Source organism: Anas acuta, chromosome 1 (assembly GCF_963932015.1).
Source record: "Anas acuta chromosome 1, bAnaAcu1.1, whole genome shotgun sequence".
In the NCBI taxonomy this organism is placed as follows: Eukaryota; Metazoa; Chordata; class Aves; order Anseriformes; family Anatidae; genus Anas; species Anas acuta.
In genome coordinates, this window is record NC_088979.1 from 121,687,052 (window position 1) to 121,705,587 (window position 18,536).

The window sequence follows — 18,536 nt, forward strand, 5'->3', positions numbered from 1 at the left end:
CTGAGGCGAACAAGGGGGGGGGGGGGTCCCGGCGGGCCCCGCGCGCTTCCCGCCGCCGCCCCGTTGCCGTGGTGCCGAGCCCGGCCGCCATCATGGCGGAGCCCAGCGCGGCGGTGAGGGAGCCCCGGGTTTCTTCGGGTCCCCCCGGGTCCCTCGGGTCCACCCGGGTCCCCCGGCCCCGCCATGCTGAAGCCCCGTGTGTCTGCTTCTCCGCAGGAGCTCCGCTGGCTGCAGGCTGCCGAGGACTTCGCCCGCCGAGCGCTGCCAAGCCGACAGGGGTCGGGCGGAGCGGAGCCGCCGCCATCACCAGAGCTGGCCGCGGTGCTGGGGTGCCTGAGGGGAGCGGGGCGCGGGGTGCTGCCGCTCGGATACAGGTGACGAGACGGGGACAGGGGACAAGGGACAGGGGACAGGGGGCGGGAGGAGGTCGGGCATGAGGTGGAGACACCCACACAGCAGGCTCCGGGTGCAGCCGGGGGGCGTGGAGCTGGGCTGGGGGTGCAGGACCACCAGTACCACCACTGAGACCAGCAGCAGGACCAGCACCACCACCAGCATCACCAGCACCACCAGCATCACCAGCATCACCAGTACCACCAGCACCACCAGCACCATCAGCACCACCACCACCACCAGCAGGACCATCACCATCAGCAGCATCACCACCACCACCAGCAGCATCACCGCCAGCATCACCACCACCAGCATCACCCCCACCAGCACCACCAGCATCACCACCATGACCAGCAGGAGCATCACCAGCACCTCCAGCAGCAGCAGCAGCAGCCAAAGCAGCGCTGCGCTGCCTGCCCCGGATGCCGGGGGTGGGAGGGCTGTTGTTGCAGACGGGTAACCGCACGCGTCCTCTTGGCTTCCACCTGCCCCCGATTGCTCTTGTGGGTATGATGAAGCACTGGCTCTGCTAGTCTGCGGTGGGGAGGGTGTGGAAGCCAAGTGGGGCATGGTGCTGAGAGCGGGATGGATGCTGATGCGCAGCTGGATCCCACGGGGCTGCACTGGCACCCGTCGGTGCTAGCCCGCTGAGGTTTGTGAAGCAGGAATCTAGGATAGACTACCTCCTTGTTTTAGTAGGTAGAAGCCTTTTGTATTTCTACTGTCATGAAAAGCATGCAGCTTGCTGAGAAGGGTCCACACTGGATGATCTAATCACTTGGATCTATTTCTGCCATCTCCAGCTCATGGTGGGGGAAGGTTTGTTAAAGCCACTGGCTTGTACTGGGCTGTTTGTAAGCCCACAGTCAGCCTTCAAGCTCGGGAGCACCAGAGGAGGGTTTGGGAGTTACCAGTATGTGATAACCAGGATCCAGCGTACTCCTGTAGTTTTAATTTCTCCAAAAAACAATCAGCACGTGTAATGAAAACAGGAACAACCCTGTGTTCTGCTTGTAGATCATAGACATCAATATAAATCCCAATTTTGCTGTATCTCTGAGGATGCAGCAGTTTGCTTATATCCTTTTCAGCTCATCCTTTTCCAGTTGAGGTGCCAAATACACAAGTACCTGCATGTGTTTATCTCTTCTGATTAATTTTTTATACAAGTACTATTTATAGCTTACACAGACCCATCACTCGTCTAGACTAGTTTCTGGCTTTGAACTATTGATACCTGACTTACCAAGTGAAATTTTTTGAATTCATATTCTCTGAATGTGGTTATCTCCTGCTCCTGAAGAAGTGGGTGTTGCGAATACAGCTGCAGTTTCACAACCTGAAATTGTCAGCCAGCCTCAGTGGAAACAAGTACCAAATCACTAGCCAGAGACTGGTAATAGTAATAACTCTTACAGTATTGCTGTTAGCATGGACAGAGGACTTTTGTTAATTCTCTAGCACAGCCAGCCAGCTTACAGTCCAGTGAGGATGCTATTTTGTTCTGCCATATTTGGTACTGTGGTCAGTCCAAGCATGACAGATGCTCAGGTGGGGAGAGCCTCAACTGTGGTTGATGTCAGCGTTGCTCTTCCTTCTCATGCTCTGCCAAGGCTCAGAATGTGGATGGAAAAATTCAGGGCTCACTTGGCTGTGTTCTTACAGGTGAAGACACAGCCTGAGATTACTGACTTACCTCACCACTTTGTATTGTGTAAGTTATCCACAGGAGCAAATCTGTTCCAAAACTGGCACAGTCTTCATCTAGAAGTTGTTCAGCCTTGCTTTGTCTACAGTTCAGCCCTTTTCACACTAAATGATGGAATTAATTGGTGTTTACTTATGTTCATTACTGACATGTAAGCTGTCTTGAGCAGTTGTTGGGCTTTTATCAGTCTCCCATTTAAGCTAAAAATGTCTTTAATAACTCTTCTCTCTCCCACCTCCCCCCCCCCATGTTACTAAAAAAACCTGAAAACGTTCCCTTTTGTCAGCTCTCAGTTATTACATTTTCCAGGTCTTCTGCCTAGTCAGGTGTCTGTAGCAGCAAAGGGTGTCTGTTTTCGGAGGGGATACTTGGGCAGAACAGACTTGTTGGCTGAGCTGAGGGAGATCCTTGATAAATGCCAGTGAATGGGTTGATTTGTGCCGTATGGTATCATCAAACCCTGCCAATGGCTTAGGCTCTTCTGACTTGGCCAAGCTTTGTCCACTCCAAAGATCACTGTAATCCCTAAACTTTGCAGGCTGAGTTAATGCTTTTATGTTCTTCCTTTTCATTTTTTTCCAGTTTCATCTCCATCTCCGACCTAAAGAGCCAGCAGTGCATGCCATGCTGCAGCCACCTGACCTGGAGCACTAAAGAATTTAAAGAATGGGCTCATCAAGGAAAAGGTGCTTTACCCACACACAGCTCTTTGCCGAGGGCTTACCTGATCTTGGTTGGCTATTTAACAGATGGAAGGCAAGAGGACAAAGAGAAGTTGGTAGATGGTTGCCTATATGTGAAGGACAACACTGGGATAATTCCTTGTGAGGTATGTTGTTTGTCGGAGGGATTCTGTGTCTATTTCTGCTTCTGGGGCTCTGTCTCAGGCCTCCACAGGCTTCAAATGCTTTACCAGGGTCTGTAGTGAGAAAAATAACACATCTATGTAACTGACATGAAAGCAGCAAGCTCACATCCTGAGGAGAGAATGGAACATGTCAAATTTGTCATTGCCAGGAGAGCAAATATTGAATAAACTTGCCTGGAGAAAGAGATGAGTGAGCCTGATGTACAGTTCTGTTACGCTTTGAACAGCACGAGGTGGCCTGAGAGACATGGAGATCGTAGAATCCTGGTTTTGTTGAATTTCAGCCAGTGGGGAAGAAAATAACTTTCTGGAGAACTGTAGTGGTTGTTCAGTGATGCACTGATGACATACTGTGAGGAAGTAATAACTTGTGTGACAGTGGTGTCACACAAAAAGCCTCTTAAAGGTCATAGAACGGGGAGTCTAAATACTAGGTAACCCCTAGAATGGCGATGAAAGAGCAGCAGGTTGTTGTACCTGCCAGGGAAGTGAAGAATAGCCCAAAGTGAATTAGTTGTGTTGGTATCAACTTCTAACGCAAAACATGGCAAAGGAGGGCAAGCAAGAATTTTAGAAAAATAGCCTGGAAATAACAAAGCCTCGCGGAGGGAATGGTATCATTCAGGAAATGCTCGTTGTAGAGCTCAGCAAATCTTCACCAGATTTGCATCTGGAAGGCCAGAAGTTCTCTGTGCAAGACAGGGAAGTGGGTAGAAAACACTGCTCTCATTTAGTAATGAAGCCCAGTGGTAGAGTAAGAGTTTATGATGTCTGTAACGGCAAATTAGTAAGCAATGCTGAGAAAAACACTGTAATTCATCTCAAGGTTTTGTTTCTCTGTCTTTTGCCTTAGCTCTTGCGTTTTGAACTCGAGTGGTTGGAGTCCCTGTTCCTCTTCCCAAGCTGGGCATACGTACCACAGGCAGACCAGGGTGCAGCAGGGTACTTAGAAATCCTCTTGGATCCCATACCGGTAAATCTCCTCCCGAAGAAAGTACCTGAGAGCACTGCAGTCATCTACCCGGCGTCGGCTGAGCCACTGCTTGCCTCCAGGTAAATGCCTGGCGCGGTCATTGGCGACGTGGTGCTGCTGCTCTGGTTTGGCAGGTATCACGGAGAGTGCTTGGCTTAGGAAGGGCCACGTTATGCTCCTGCAACACAGGTGGGAGCAGGATGGTAAGTGATGGGAGTAAACGTTATGGAATAAAGCCACTTTTCATCCATAAGCTATTTTTCAGGAGTTTACTTGATTATTTTTTTTCTGTATTTTGGCAAAGTAGTCAAAATACATCAGGAAATAATTACAGTTTATCTACTACAGAAAAAGCATGAGAACAAAATGATCACTCAAAAGAACTCTTGCTGAGGCTAAAGTTCACTACTTTGCTTAGCACATTTTTTTTCCTTTTTTTTTTTTTTTTACTTACAGTGAAACAAAAGTATCATTAGAATCCAGAATTACTTTCAAATATGAAATTGGTATATACCACTGGTCAAGTTCTTATCCGATTGCTGAGATAAAGGTGCCAGTTAGATGTCTGATACTAAGAGTTAGCTGTTCTCTTCAGTGGAGATGATACTTACAGTGTGAAATTCATAGAATGGTTTGGGCTGTAAGGGTCCTTAAACACCATGCAGTTCCAACCCCCCGGCCATGCGCTGGGACACTTCACACTAGACCAGGTTGCTCCAAGCTCCATCCAACTTTGAACACTTCCAGGGCTGGGACATCTACAGCTTCTCTGGGCAACCTGTTCCAGTGCCTCACCACCCTCTGAGTGAATACCGCAACTCCCCCAGCCTGTCTTCATAGGAGAGCTGCTCCAGCCCTTTGATCTGCCTTGTGGCCCGCTGGACTTGTTCTAACAGCCCCACATCCTTCTTGTGCTGGGGGACCCAGAGCTGAACGCAGGGCTCCAGGTGGGGTTTCACAAGAGCAGAGCAGAGGAGGAAAATCACCTCCCTCGCCCTGCTGGCCACGCTGCTTTTGATGCAGCCCAGGATACAGCTGGCTTTTGGGGCTGCAAGCGCATATTGCTGGCTCATGTTGAGCTTCTAATCCGCCGACACCCCCAGGTCTTTCTCCTCAGAGCTTCTTTCAATTCATTCATCGCCCACTCTGTATTTGTGCTTGGAATTGCTTCAGCCAAGGTGCAGGACCTTGCACTTGGCCTTGTTGAACTTGATGAGGTTTTCCCAGGCCCACCTCTCAAGCCTGTTTAGGTCCTTCTTGATGGGATCCCTTCCCTCCAGCATGTCGACCACACCACTCAGCTTGCTGTCACAGGCAAACCTGCTGAGGGTGCACACAGTCCCATTGTCCATGTCACTGACAAAGATAAAACAGCGCCGGTCCCAATACTGACCCCAGAGGAACACCACTCGTTCCTGATCTCCACTTGGCCATCGAGCCATTGTCCACAACCGTCTGAGCACGACCACCCAGCCAATTCCTTACCCACCGAGTGCTCCATCCATCAAATCCATCAAATCCACGTCTCTCCAGTTTAGAGACAAGGATATCGTGAGGCATAGTGTCAAATGGTTTGCACAAGTCCAGGTAGATGATGTCCATTGCTCTTCCCCTATTGAGTACTTCAGCCCTCTCTGTATCCAGGTGACCAGGTCTCCCGTTTCCTTCCAGAGGGCCCACAATTTCCCAAATCTTCCTTTTATCACCAGTGTACCTACAGAAGCCTTTCTTGTTGCCCTTGACGTCCCTAACCAAGTTTAATAGGGCTTTAGCTTTCCTAACCCAATCTCTGGCTGTTTGGATGATTTCTCTGTATCCCTCCCAGGCTACCTGGCCTTGCTTCCACCCTCTTTAGGCCTCCTTTTTCTGTTTGAGTTTGGCCAGAGCTCCTTGTTCATCTATGCAGGTCTCCTGCTGTTTTTGCCTGACTTCTTCTTTGTCGGGATGCATCACTCCTGAGTTTGGAGGAGAAGCTCCTTGAATATTAACCAGGTTTCTTGGGCTCCTCTTCCCTCCAGGGCTTTGTCCAATGGTACTCAACCAAGCAGATCCCCAAAGAAACCAAAATCTGCTCTCCCAAAGCCCAAGGTAATGAGCTTGCTGTGCTCCCTCCTCACTGCCCTCAGGACCCTAAACTACAACCACTATCACTGACACTGGTGTCAAACTGGGAGGAGCGGGATGGAGTGAGGTTCCCCTCCCCTGGCAACTCCAGTTTGAAGCCCTCTTCACCAGCCTGGCAAGCCTATGACCAGGGATGCTCTTCCCCTTCTCTGACAGGGGAAAAAGTAGCCAAAGGAATTGCAAGTCTTACTCAGGTTCATCACTTCAGGTTGTGCTAGATAATGTTTTATCTAGATGCAACACTAAAAATGGACTAGTGAGGTTGCTTTAGGTTCTTCTGGTTTAATTGTCTTTCTCTGCTTATGAACAACTTATTTGAGCATAAGTGTTTGTTTCAGCTCAGCAACTTCAAACAAGAAAACTTCATGTTTCAGTGTGTATGCTATTAGACTTTGTTTAACTTCAAGCTTCTCTGCTGGTCCCTGATATGTGACCACTTTTCCATGTTCCTTCCTTAAAAATGTTAATAAAGTTCATCAAATATTGTTCTTGGGACTTGTACGTTTGAGGTCCTGGCATTTATTTTTTAAAAGTTATTAAATTACATAATATTCTTTGTCTAAGAATCAACATTTTCTTTGTTCAGGGTAAGTGGAATGGTTATTTTGAAGTTCAGTAGGTGTTTAAGTGAAAATGGTAAGTATTTGTTTCTTTAAAAGAAAAATGTTTGTTGGTATGTTTTCTTTTTCCTTCATTTTCTGAAATGAAACCATGAAATGACTAAATATATGCCACCCTTTTCTCCTCTCATCTGCTTTCAGTTTTGCTGCTCTTTTAGTCTGACAAGTTTGTCAATAAGACTGATGTTGCTTTCAGGCCGCTTTTGTTTATAGGCTTAGGAACTTCAGAGTTTCATATTGCATGGATCTATGAAACCGAGTTCTGTTTTCTGCTGCAGAATTGCTTGTGACTTTCTTTTTTCCCCTTTCAACCTATAATTGGCTTCTTGTTTGTGGTAAGGCTTTTTGTAATCTGGCTCTTGTCTTGGAACATGAATCTTTTCAACATGATCCTGCTGTCTTCAAGTATTAAGGATTTTAAAAATGTCAAAGGGATTTAGTATATGAAAAGTTAGAGTAAGCATTTTGTAGCCACGTGTCGTTTTGAAAACCTCTCTGAGAAATGGCCCGCATGACTTTGTTAGATCCTTTATGGCCAGAAGGTGCATGCTATGCGTTGGTGTAATTTGGTTTTGAGATGCTTCGAGTTCTTCCATTTCTGATTTCCTGTGCTTCCTCAATCGTCCTCTAGGATTCCATGTAAGAAGAGGCCAAAGCTCAACGTGGCAGGTGAACTGGCCAGGTGCAGCCCTCTCCTTTGTATTCACCGGAAGACATTCTTCTTCCTCTTTCTGAAGTGCTTCACCTCAACTGTTAGTGTCCCTGTGATGGTGCAGGTAAGCCCTTGGAGTTTGCCCACAGTTTTTTTTACTTGTGTACCTGTTGATCAATCCATTCTTTGAAGCTTGCCCTTGACTTCTCAGTTTGATTTACGTGCCCTTTTACTAGTGACACTTCTTGTCTTACTCCATGCAGCCTACAATAGTCCACGTACCACAGTCTCTTGCTATGCCCTGCAGAGGTACAACCCTCCTCCCTTCTGCCCTTGAGCATCTTGCAGATATCACCCTTTTAGTAAGAGTGTGACGTGATCCTCTCAAAAGAAGAGATTTTTTAGGAGGGGTTGGCAATAATAATATGTTTCCCATGCAGGAGATGCTGATGCCACTTTCTCTTTCTCTGCTCTAGACGCCCAGCCAGCTGGCATGGCACCATACTCTCCAGTTGGGTCGCAGGTACACAATAACAGGCCTGAGTATGTCCGGCCTGAAGAAATCCGGGCAAAGGATGTTTGTCACTGGTGTTTCTTCCTGCCTTCTGCCTTACTCTGCGGAGCACGTAAAGGAGCAGTCATTGGACAGTGCTTGGCAAGGAGAATCCTCTGTGCCTGCTTCCCTTGGGACCACAGAGCAGCTCAGTGATTCCGTAGAACTGAGAGTTGAAGAGGAGAGGCTAGGATCAACCAAAAAGTCCAAGATGATCTCATACGTGGTAAGGATTTGTAGCATTAGCTCCCACTTATGCACCAGGGCTTCAGCTCCTGGCCTGCAAGATCTCATTGTCATCATGCATTTATTTCCCTATCACTTGGGCCTGTGAGTCTCTTATACTCTGGGATACAATCCTGAATTGAAATGTATTAACTTTCTGTTTGCTTTTTATTTAGGGAACCGTCACCAAAATACTCAATGCCCAAGCTGGTCTCTATGAACTTGATAACAAAGTCTGCTTGTGCCTCGCTTACCAGCAGTTGTTGAACTCCGCGCGTGGACTGCGGCCAGGGGCATGCGTGGAGGTAAAGTTGTGAGGTCTGGTGGGTTGATCTTGGCCAGCTGTCAACTGAGCTGCTCTATTGCTCCTCCTCCTCAGCCAGGAGGGAGAAGAAAATAAAATGGGGGGAAAAAGCTCTTGAGTTGAGATAAGGACAGGGAGATCACTTGCCAATTACCGTCACGGGCAGAACAGACTCAAACTGGGGAAAGTCCATTTATCGCTGATTAAAAATAGTTTAAGAAAGCGAGAAACAAACTCAAACCACCTTCCCATCACCTTCCCTTCTTCCCAGACTGCTCCAGCGTGGGTCCTACCCACGGGCTGCAGCTCCTGTCAGAAAACCTAATCCTGTGGGCTGCAGCCTCCTCCAGGCCACATCCACCTGCTCCACTGGGGGCTTCTCCACCCATGGGGGGGCTGCAGCGTGGAGATCTGCTCTATGTGGGACCCATGGGCTTTTGGACCCGGCTGGAAATGGCTTTTACCTGACTTGGGGCAACTTCTGGTCTCTTCTCACCTGGCTACCAAAACCTTGCCTGGTGGAATGGCTCACAAAAGTGTGGGTCAACAGAAGACTGCAGGAATATCAGAACTTTTTCAGCAAGTAGCTGAAATAAAATCAGGGATTTTACTTACCAGGCTTGGCCATGAGAGATGAAATGATAACTATCTGATTCCAGCCTCAGCAGGGGCAGGTCCTTCAGGTCCATTGGGTTTATGGACGATCCAGCAGAGTAACAAAAGATCCGGGGTGGGGTGATGGCTTCATGGCAGCCTGCTCTTTTCCTATCTTAAGTTGTGATGTCTGTCTCTCAGCTCATCGACGTCCACCTCATACAGAAGCCTGTGGTGTCCTCTCCTTCCATTGTACTCGGTGCTTGCCTGAACAGCACCGTCACCCTGAAGAGTTTCTCAAGGCTCAGCACCCCTTACCAGCCACCGGCCACTTCAGGAAACCTCTACTTACAGCTGCTCTTCCGCTATAATCTCGACATGCCCTGCTACCTCTGGCTGGTCATCCTCCTGGAGACGTTTGAGGAGAGGTGAGCGTAGTTCTCAAGTCAGGCATTGTGCAAATGTGCTTTCTGAGCTACCTGAGAATCATAGAAACCACACGTTTGCAAAATTTGCGTGCTTGAAGACTGATGGCAGCACCAATTGCTTCTGGTTAACTGGCCTAAGCCAACCATTTATTAGGTTTCACATCGAGGCCAGTTGCTTGTACCTTACAGTTGCTCTTCTGAGGAAATGACGGACTTTTTTTCAGGTCACGTGCAGTAAGCCCACTGCTCTCTGGAAGCTGCAGTGCTGCAGAGCACGTGCTGACTGAGTCCCACCTACACAGCCTTGCTCTGAAGCACAGAGGCACTGTAGGGACGTGCACCTTCCAACCTGGGTTGCTTGGTAAATGAGCGTGGGCACTGAGGCTGGAGCTGGGAACTGCTAGAACCCAATCACAGACGATATAAAGACTCTCACGTCCTAGTTCCTCACAGCAGCAGTTTGTTCCAGAATAGTTAGGGTTGATCACCATAACCCAGACAAACAGCAGTTTGTAGAATGCTCTGTCTTCCTCTCTTTTACTGGCATTGTGATTTTTTACCACGCTTTCCAATAAAACAGCTTTGGTTTTGCTCCGGGAATGATGCTAGCTCTAAGTTTTAGTTTTCATTAGCTTTTCCACTTGCTTCAAATGTCACTGCTAAGTTCTGCTACTGCCTGAAAGTTGTTGCAGTGAGTTAGTTACTCTCTCTCTTGACTTGATTTCACCTTCTGTTATTAAGACTTTGTTTTGACTGGAAGTGCCATCACTTTCAGGTGTTCAAAGTGGTGAGGTAGGCTTCTGAAAGGAACCCAGCGCAAGGAAAATATCAGAACAAGAGCAATTTGTGGTTGTTTTGTTCTGTCTTGTGACTTTTGCATCCTGTAAAAGAAAACCAAGTATGCCTACCATGAGTAATCATTATCAAGCTTAGACAGACTGCGTGGAGGTCCATTTGTGTGACTTAGAGGGAGGTTATCTTCATGCAGGTTTTTCGTCCGCTTGACTTCTGAGGTTTTGCCGGTCTGTCCATTTCTGTATCTCTTCCTGTTCCTTGTCTGCTCACCTGGCTTCAATGTGCATCACCCTTAAATGTTCCTTTTTCAATCACTTTGCCTTCTTTTTGCACTTTCCTTAATTCTTGTCCGCACATTTACTTGTTAGAAGCAGACAGAATCCCTGACTTACATGCAAAACCCACTGAAAAGTGAGGACTACTAATGCGTTTTTTTTTTTTTCAGGTTTTCTTGTTTCTTTGGGCACCAGCAACTGTTGCGTAGCTCAGCACACCAAAACCCCGGAGCTGCAGAGAAATTCCTTGCCCCCCTTCTGCAGGCTGTGGTAGCCGGCAGAGAGGAAACAAGAGATATCTGTAATGAAATCCTAGCAAAAACACACCAATGTCCACTGAGGAAGGTAAATGCTCTGTGAGCTGTTTTCTGTTTATCTGATGGGAAGAAACTCTGCTCTTATCATTATTATTATTACTACTTATCTTTTTTTTTCCTATTCTCTTAGTATTTGACCCTGAATCCCCCGTGCCAGATCCCATCTCTGTCAGCACTGCGTGGTTTGGCAGAAGAGAAGAGCTGGGAAGGTTTCTGTCCCTCACAGCTGCTCTCCCCCGTGGAGGCACAACACATGGGCACCCAGGAGCTGAATCGCAGGCTGGCCTGGTCCTACTGCACGCTCTGGGCAGGAAGTTTCCAGCCCCGAGCAGTAAGTGCCTAGTTCCCTTTATCATCTGTGCCCCGAGATTTCCCAGTTCTCCTTACATCTGCTGTCCTTTCCCCGTTCCTCTTGCTAGGGAATGAGGCCGCTTTTCTCAGCCGTGTTGTGTTGAACACAGGCTGGGTTTGGGCTATTGCTGTGCACGCTCTGATTTATCTTCTTTTGTGTTGCAGATAGTGCAAGGTGTGCTGAGAGTCTCCTCCAGGAGCAGTTTGCTCCAGCTGCAGGACAACAGCAGCAGCCTTCCCTGTGTGATATCCCACAGGGATGGGAGCCCCTTTGCCAATACAGCTCTCGTAGGTATGTCCCGCAGAGCCAAACTGCAGGGTGCTGGGCTTCTGCTGTTCTGCCATCCGGTTACAAAACAAGGAAGAGAAGACTTGGTGTGGAGATGCTGAACTTGTCACTGCCCGGCCTCGTGACTGTAAATGAGGAAACTGAGCTTGCTGTTTTTGTCTTCCCTTTTCATTAGCTCAGCTCCTTTCTCTGTTTTCTTTGCAGGATCGCTCTTGCAGGTGGAGAACTATCAGCTTGTCGTGGAAAGATTCATTCAGAGTGATTTTCCCTCCTGGGAGCAGCTGGCAAATCCAGAGTACGTGCGGGAGAAAAAAAGCAGGTGGGTCCCTCTATTCAGTGCCCTGGTAAAACCATTACTTTGCAGTTCCACACCTATTTTGGGTCATGGTAGAGCTGCTTATCAGTATAGTACTTCAGTGCCAAAGCAACCATCCTTTGCTACTTACAGGAAAGGAGGTTTTTATCAGCAACAAATCCACCATTTCCATTTTGTTCAAAATACGTCCGGCCTGGTAGCTGCCCTCTGGTTCATCCTCTCGTGCTGCTCTTTCTGAATACCTGCTGAGCACTCCCCAGAAGTGTTTTTGCCAGATTGGTGTTTGTTTTAGGCAGCCACCTGTGGGGAGCAGGTATTTCATTGCTCCCATTTGTCATTTCAGTGTCTACGTGCAGTTCTACTTCGAGGACGTTCAGGTTCTCCGTGCTGCGGAAGGACAAATCCAGAAAGAACACAGGGGTGAAAACAGCACCTCTTTGAGGAAAAGGAATAATGGCACCTCAGCATCTGAGCTGGAAACCCCAGAGGCAAAAATACTGAAATTGGAAGATCCCAAGCCGGATCCTGACAGAGAAGAGAGGTGTCAGAAGGGCCCGAGCAGCACTGGAAGAACCAGCTGTGTATCTCAGCTATTCTTGGTGACCCAGAAAGAGGGTCTGATGTTGCGCAACTACCAACTACCCGGAGAAGGAGGTGGAGAAGGACACGAGCTACAGAACAGTTTTCAAGCCACGGTTTTGTGGCTGGGCAGACCTCTGCTGTGGAACCACCCCAGGGAGATTGGGAATCTACCAGCTCTGGAGGAGATCAGCTGTGATGGAGAAGAGGGTGTGAAACAGCAAGAAGTGAGGCGGGAGAAGGCTTTGAGGGTGTTTTGATATGGCTGGGAGCTGGATATGTGATAATTTAAAGCTCTAGATTTCTAAACAATGGGAGAGTGTTTTGTCTTGGGTACAGCTGTGTATTTATACAGGTAACTTCCTTGTGCTGCTCCAAGGGAGTTCCTTCTATTCAACCAAGACACTCTCTGCTGAGCTTGTTCCCTTTCTGCTCTACTTTCCATTTCCTACCTTTTTCCTAGCATCTCTCACCATCTTTTCCCTTTCTCTCTCCCCGTCTCTCTCCAGGCACTGCTGCTCTTCATGGGGAAGTCACTGCGATGGTTTCCGTTCCTGCACCTGGATGGGCTGTACCGTTTCATCGTGCCCCGCTGCTCGGTAAGGGGGAGGTTGTCTTGCTGCTTCCTGTTGGAGAGTTTTTGCTAAATTGCATGTGGGAGACGAGCTTAGTCACCCTCTGACTTCTCTGTTCTAGGCTTGGAATTCCCATCTGGCTTGCCAAGGAGCTGCCTCAGTTCTGTGTTTAGTTCAAACTATCAGAGCTTTGAGTTCAGTGGTGGTTGTTTTTCTTTCTTTAAACCATTGTTCATCTCTTTTCTGTGTAGCTTTCACCTTCTTCCCTTGATAGTCATCTTCGTTGCCTTATCACTCTTCCCTCAGGACTTGGAAGTGTTTGACAAGCTCAGATTTCCAGCTGTGCCAGCAGAGTTTTGGGGCAGGTCATCCTGCCCCTTATGCCTGCCTGTCCAAGACACCTGGCACTTACAGCATGAGACGTGGCTCTCCAGCCCCGCCGAGCGCCAGGTACGCGCTGCCTTACTGCCCTGGGCTTTCGTGGGTGACTTGTGGGTCTCTCCAGAAGTGGCTCAGAGATTTAGCAGTGTAGAATATCTCATCGATAAGATCCTTCTGCTCTAAGCTCCATCAGGGGCTACCGCTGGGCTTTGTATTTGCCTGCCTCAGAATTAATCTGGGGAGGAAGCATCAGTTTGATGTAAAGTACCTCAAAGCATGCAGAGTTTCTTGACTGCTCTGGCTGTGATAAACTGCAACCCATCTGAGTCGCTCTCTCTCCCAATTCCAGCTGGCAGCCAAGGCGATGCTGACGGGCATGGACCAGAGAATTGCCTCCATTCCTGAAATACTGAGCACCAGGTTTGTTGGTCTGCCCTGTGCTAGATGTGGCTGTGCCTTATGGAATGGGTCAATTTTTGTCTTTGCTGGAGACACCACAACATTAATAAATGAATAATTAATGACTAACAAATTATCTGCCCGACAAGTATTGGTTAGAAACACTCCTATGTGCAAGTAGCCCAGGCTGACTCTGTCCTGTTCATCAAAGCTAAAGGGATTGCAGGCTACGTGGCTGCAAAATGGTGTCCAGAAAAAGCTTGCACTGCTGCTGGTGTGGAGTAGGTGCCAACAATCCATGCTAAATTCCTGTCAGAAGTGGAAACAGGTGCAGCAGGGAAAATGTGGGAAGGTTTTTGTTTCCTTTTGTTTATTTTTAATGCAACGGGCTCAAATAAATAATGAGGTTGGAAGCTTTCCTTTTCAAAGCACGTTTAATCTGGGGTGATACGCACACACCCCAAAACCTTTACCAGTGTGCTATGGTTAGCTGGGTTTTTCTTCGCTTGACTTCCTCCTCTAAGAGAAATAATCAGGAGTGAAGCAGGAAGGAAAGCTGTCATTTCTCTCCCCTTTTCTGTTATTTCTTTACCTGAAAAAGCAGAAAGCAAGTTCTGGGGGAGCCTTTTGTCCCTGGGTGGGGTAGGCTGCAGCAAGCTGCCCTGTATCCAGTCGTTCAGGTGCTCAAGGGCGAGTTCCCCTGAAGCTGGGCTGAAGTAACAGCACTGCACTTAACCCCGACCGACCTTTGTTGTTGCAATCTTGGTCGGGACTTTTTCCTCTGCCTTTGTCTTCAGGCGAGACGGAAATGCTATGATTCTGGTCTGCTCTCAGTTTCAGAGGTTCCCTGGTGTCTTTCTCTGGTGAGATAGTGGAGAGGATCTTGTGTGCCTCTCCTAAGAATGAGAAGCCTTCTGTGACTCTCAGCCTCCTCAAGGAGAAAGGTAAGATTTCATGACAGCCTTGTCAGGTAATGGATTGTTTCTTGCTTGTTTCTGTTTCAGAGACCCACTGCACTTGGCTAACTGTGTATCTGAGGGCAGGGGGAAGTGTCCCACTGCATGTCAGAGGGGAAATTGCACAGCGTGCGTGGTGGCTGTGGGAATCTTCTGCCTGGGAAATGTGTCAGATGGAACAGTAGCCTCACTGCGACGAGAGAGAAAATAGGTTCAGCTCAGTGACAGACTAAGCTGCCTGTGCGTGAGCTCATGATGTGTTTTGTTCTCTGCCTCCTCAGGGAGTCTGCTAGGCAGCGATCACAGCGTGAAGCTCAGCATCTCCGTTGCTTCAGGCTCCCCGGCTGTGCTGGACGTTTACATCGCTGCAACCTATACGCAGCATCTGTGGGGTTTGCTTCCTGGAGCCAAGATCCTCTTCCAGAACTTGGAGCGCAAAATCTCCAGGTACCGCTGTCTTTAGGTCCCTGATCTGGTCCTGGTCTGGATCTGACCTCCTTTTTACTGTCTTTGAAACCATTTCTCCTCTGGTTTGGGCTTTCCTTATCCCTTGTGCATGCCTCCCTGTCTCCCCAGCCCTCACTACAAATGATTTTTTACCACGTTACAATTAAGACCAGACCAGCCGTCTCAAAAAACTGGTCAATTTATTTTCTATGAGCTGTTTCTGGCATCTACCCTCTCATATTTCAGATTCCACAATGTTTACTGCACGTACATTGCCTCCAGCTGTGTGACCGTCCTCTCTCTGCCAGCTTCTCACCTAGTTCTTCCTTCCAGGTGAGTTTAGGGTCTGCTCTCACCTTTCAGTGTCCCATTAAAGGTTTCTCTGTTTCACATTTGTCGTGTTCCTTTTTCTTCTAGCCCTGCAGGAAAAGCCTCATCCCCCTCACTAGTGTTTCTGTCCAACTTGCAACTTCACCTCCAAAACCTGCCCCAGGCGCGGATTTTATGCCACTTGTCCTGTGTGTTGACCCTGTCCCTGCAGTGGGTTTGCTCGCTGTGCAGCAGCATCTTCAAAGAGGTATTCAAGCTGCTGGGGATAATCCAGGAGGAACATTGCAGACTTTCTACTCATCCATCCCATGCTACCATGTAGGAGGGAGGAGTTCCTATCCCAATTCCAGCACCTCTCTTTCCGGGGTCTGAAAAAGACGTGCAGATTGGGAAGGGACCAAAATGACAGCTGATTGGAAGGATGCCTCTGACTTACAGCGAGGAGTGGGGGTAGAGTGAGGGCATTCAGGGGGAGAATCCTGTTTCAGTGCTCTGCTTTTCCCCTGTATGCTGCTTTTGGCGTTCATCACCTTGCAGCATGTTTTTTCATCCCATGCAGACTTTTCCCAAGGCATCCACTTGAAATTCAGTGAAATCCTTTAATCCTTTGCATCCTTAATTAGGGGGATTAAGAGAACCAGCGGCCATTCCCCTTCTCTCCTGTGCCCACCCGTGCATAGCTGTGGCTTTACTCTTCCTTCAGGGGAAGTGCACCCGACACAGCCCGCCCTGCCCATCGCACACGGGAGTGAGGCAAGCCAGTGCACGGTAAGGATCGGGTCCGGGGAGAGGAGGGCAGGAGGGAAAGATTTACACAAGCTGGGAGGGAACAGGCAGATCACGGACGGGCTGAAGACAGGACAGCGAAGCTAAGATCTGCGATTCCTCACGTCCTAGCTGCGAGCAAACACTCCTCTCTCCTGGCTGAGACCCCTTTTCTGGGACGTGACACCCCTCACTGCCTGCTGTCTCCGCAGGGTGTTGGTGGAGGACGGGACGGGCGAGGCCCTGGTGCTGTGCAGGAACCAGCACGTGGCGGCGATGCTGGGCTTGAGCCTTCCTGATTGGGAAGCCGTGCAGAGCTGCGTGCAGAGCAGGGGCAGAGTGTCCGTTCAGTACGGGGAAGCTCCTGGGATGGGGGTGAGTGGTTTGTTCAGGCACTGACTGCAGCGTGCGGGGCTTGAGCCTCAGCTGGACTGGGTTCCTCTTTGCCACGGGTCTTCTAGTGGCTCCCTGCCTCCCTCAGCACATTCACTGACAGCTCACGCTTCCTTTCCTCAGTGTGTCGAGGATCCCGAGGATCCCGTCGCTTGCTACCTAAGGAGCCTTTGCAGGAGTCCTCTCATCTGCCGCCCCATCCTGCTGGATTTCAGCCTCGACAGGAAGCCCTCCAAGATCCTGCAGCCTGGTGAGCAAACACCGCTGGCTTTTGTAACGCTGGGTGGGCGTGGGAAGGAAGGGAGGAGCCGGCTCACCATGCTGGGGAAGGAGAACTGCCTTCACTGCCCGCAGAACAGGATCGCTGGAGGATTTCCGTGGAATTGTGAGCTCTGCAGCATAGGACAAAGATGTCTCAGCAGAGCTATGGTTACAAAAATACAGAAATAATGTATAACATTGTTGTATGAAGTGACTTTTGTATACGGTTGGTTTTACTTTACACAGAAGCTTAAAAATAGCACTGAATTAGCCTTGCAGTTGTGGTGAGGAACTTGGAACTATTCTGTTAACATTTTATGTGTGGTTCCGGGAAAATATGTTGGTTAAACAGCCAGGATAGTAATTGTTCTAAGGTGCCAGTGAGAGGCGTGTGTGTTTATGTGGTGGTGCTGAGAACATGTTTCATTAGCAACCCCCTTCCACTCTCCCATTCCCCAGAGCTGAGGTAACAGGTTTATTTCTGCGGGTTGCCTCATACCTAAAAAAAGCCCTCACTTTCACAGCAAATTTCCCAGCCCTGGGATGGGAGAGGTTCTGGCCAGCCAGAGTTACTGGGTGAACTTTCAAACTAAGCAGCTTTCAGCCTTAGTCAGGACATCAGGTAGGGTCGAGAGGAGGTCTGGAAATCCTCACCGTGGCCACAGGATGTACAGTGCTGAAGAGTTTTGAGTTCAGGGGTGGCGGCGTCTGAGCACGTCATGCCACAGCTCTGCAGTTGTTTTATTAAGGGGATGTCCTCCTCAAGCCACTCGTGCTAACACCTAGCACTTGGGTGTGAGTCCAGGGGCTGCTTGTTGAGCTCACCAGAGGATGCTGTGCTCTTGGGTCTGTCCTCTGGCTGTGACATCATATGGCCAGGTTGATGGTGAGAAAAGACACAAAGCTCAGTGCCGCAGCTCTGTGAGACGCGCATCGTTCACAGCAAATCCACCGTGCAAACGTCTGTTTCCTCTAATCTGCAGGAATGCTGGCTAAATACTTTAATCCTGTATTCATTAATCTTCCCATCCTCTGTGGTCTAGCAGATGCTAAGCAGCTGCTGCGAGGCCTTCCCTCCCCCAGCAGCTTTTACATTTGTTTGCTGAAATGTGGCAGGAGCCAGCCGCTGAGCTGTTACAGGTTGTGTCCTTCCCCTTCAGCTCCCCTGCAGCTGAGAAATTTTCGGAGCGGTGAAGTGGAGTTTGTGTCACAGACGGGACCTCGACAGAGCCTGTTGTGCCTGAACGTGGAAGAAGTGGAACAAAAAGCCTTGTGCTATCTGACCAGAGAGAGGATTGGGAGGACACCAAGGCACTGCCAAGAGGGAGCCACGGCTTAACGTCTCCCCCAGCGCAAGGGGAGTTATGGAAACACCCCCTGGGATTAGGAGCTTTATTCTTTGCCCCTTTCCAGGGGGAGCACAGGCTGGCGAGCACAGCATGAAGGGTGTAATCAACAAGCTGCTGTGACTTACGCAATTCTTGAGTTCTGGACCATTGCCACCAGCCATCTTGGACTGCGTTTTGGGGGAGAGGTGTTTGGTGTCTCTTGCTTGGTGGCCATTGTTCTGGGCCTAAGGCACACAATGTGTGTATTTTATGTGGTAGTATCTACTAAATAAAGCTATTAAAATGCGGTTTAAATAACAGTGTCTGTTTCGATATT

The 18,536-nt window shown here is 48.9% G+C and overlaps 1 protein-coding gene across 2 annotated transcripts; it reads left to right on the top strand.

The window, feature by feature from the left end:
• Positions 1 to 18,517, top strand: CTC1 (CST telomere replication complex component 1). Of its 2 annotated transcripts, XM_068698408.1 has the most exons (24): positions 2 to 113; positions 217 to 374; positions 2,684 to 2,930; positions 3,823 to 4,022; positions 7,318 to 7,462; positions 7,815 to 8,117; positions 8,293 to 8,421; positions 9,216 to 9,442; positions 10,683 to 10,857; positions 10,960 to 11,160; positions 11,346 to 11,472; positions 11,674 to 11,788; positions 12,129 to 12,591; positions 12,874 to 12,963; positions 13,246 to 13,389; positions 13,670 to 13,740; positions 14,554 to 14,663; positions 14,957 to 15,122; positions 15,369 to 15,455; positions 15,540 to 15,699; positions 16,156 to 16,220; positions 16,430 to 16,592; positions 16,734 to 16,860; positions 18,032 to 18,517. In XM_068698408.1, the coding sequence occupies exons 1-24, from the start codon at positions 93 to 95 to the stop codon at positions 18,208 to 18,210; spliced, it is 3,873 nt and encodes a 1,290-aa protein (XP_068554509.1). In that variant the 5' UTR covers positions 2 to 92; the 3' UTR covers positions 18,211 to 18,517. The 2 variants fall into 2 exon arrangements, with proteins under 2 accessions (XP_068554517.1, XP_068554509.1); XM_068698416.1 differs by lacking the exons at positions 16,430 to 16,592; positions 16,734 to 16,860; positions 18,032 to 18,517 and having other exon boundaries at positions 1 to 113; positions 16,076 to 16,218.
• The last annotated feature ends 19 nt before the right edge of the window (positions 18,518 to 18,536 follow it).

What these genes read in the sequence shown, in the direction of transcription:
- CTC1 (XM_068698408.1), top strand. Translation starts at nt 93, where the DNA reads ATGGCGGAGCCCAGCGCGGCG. An exon ending in TGCCAATACAGCTCTCGTAG is followed by an intron (nt 11,473 to 11,673) that starts GTATGTCCCGCA and finishes TTTTCTTTGCAG; the next exon opens with GATCGCTCTTGCAGGTGGAG. An exon ending in GGGAAGCTCCTGGGATGGGG is followed by an intron (nt 16,593 to 16,733) that starts GTGAGTGGTTTG and finishes TCCTTTCCTCAG; the next exon opens with TGTGTCGAGGATCCCGAGGA.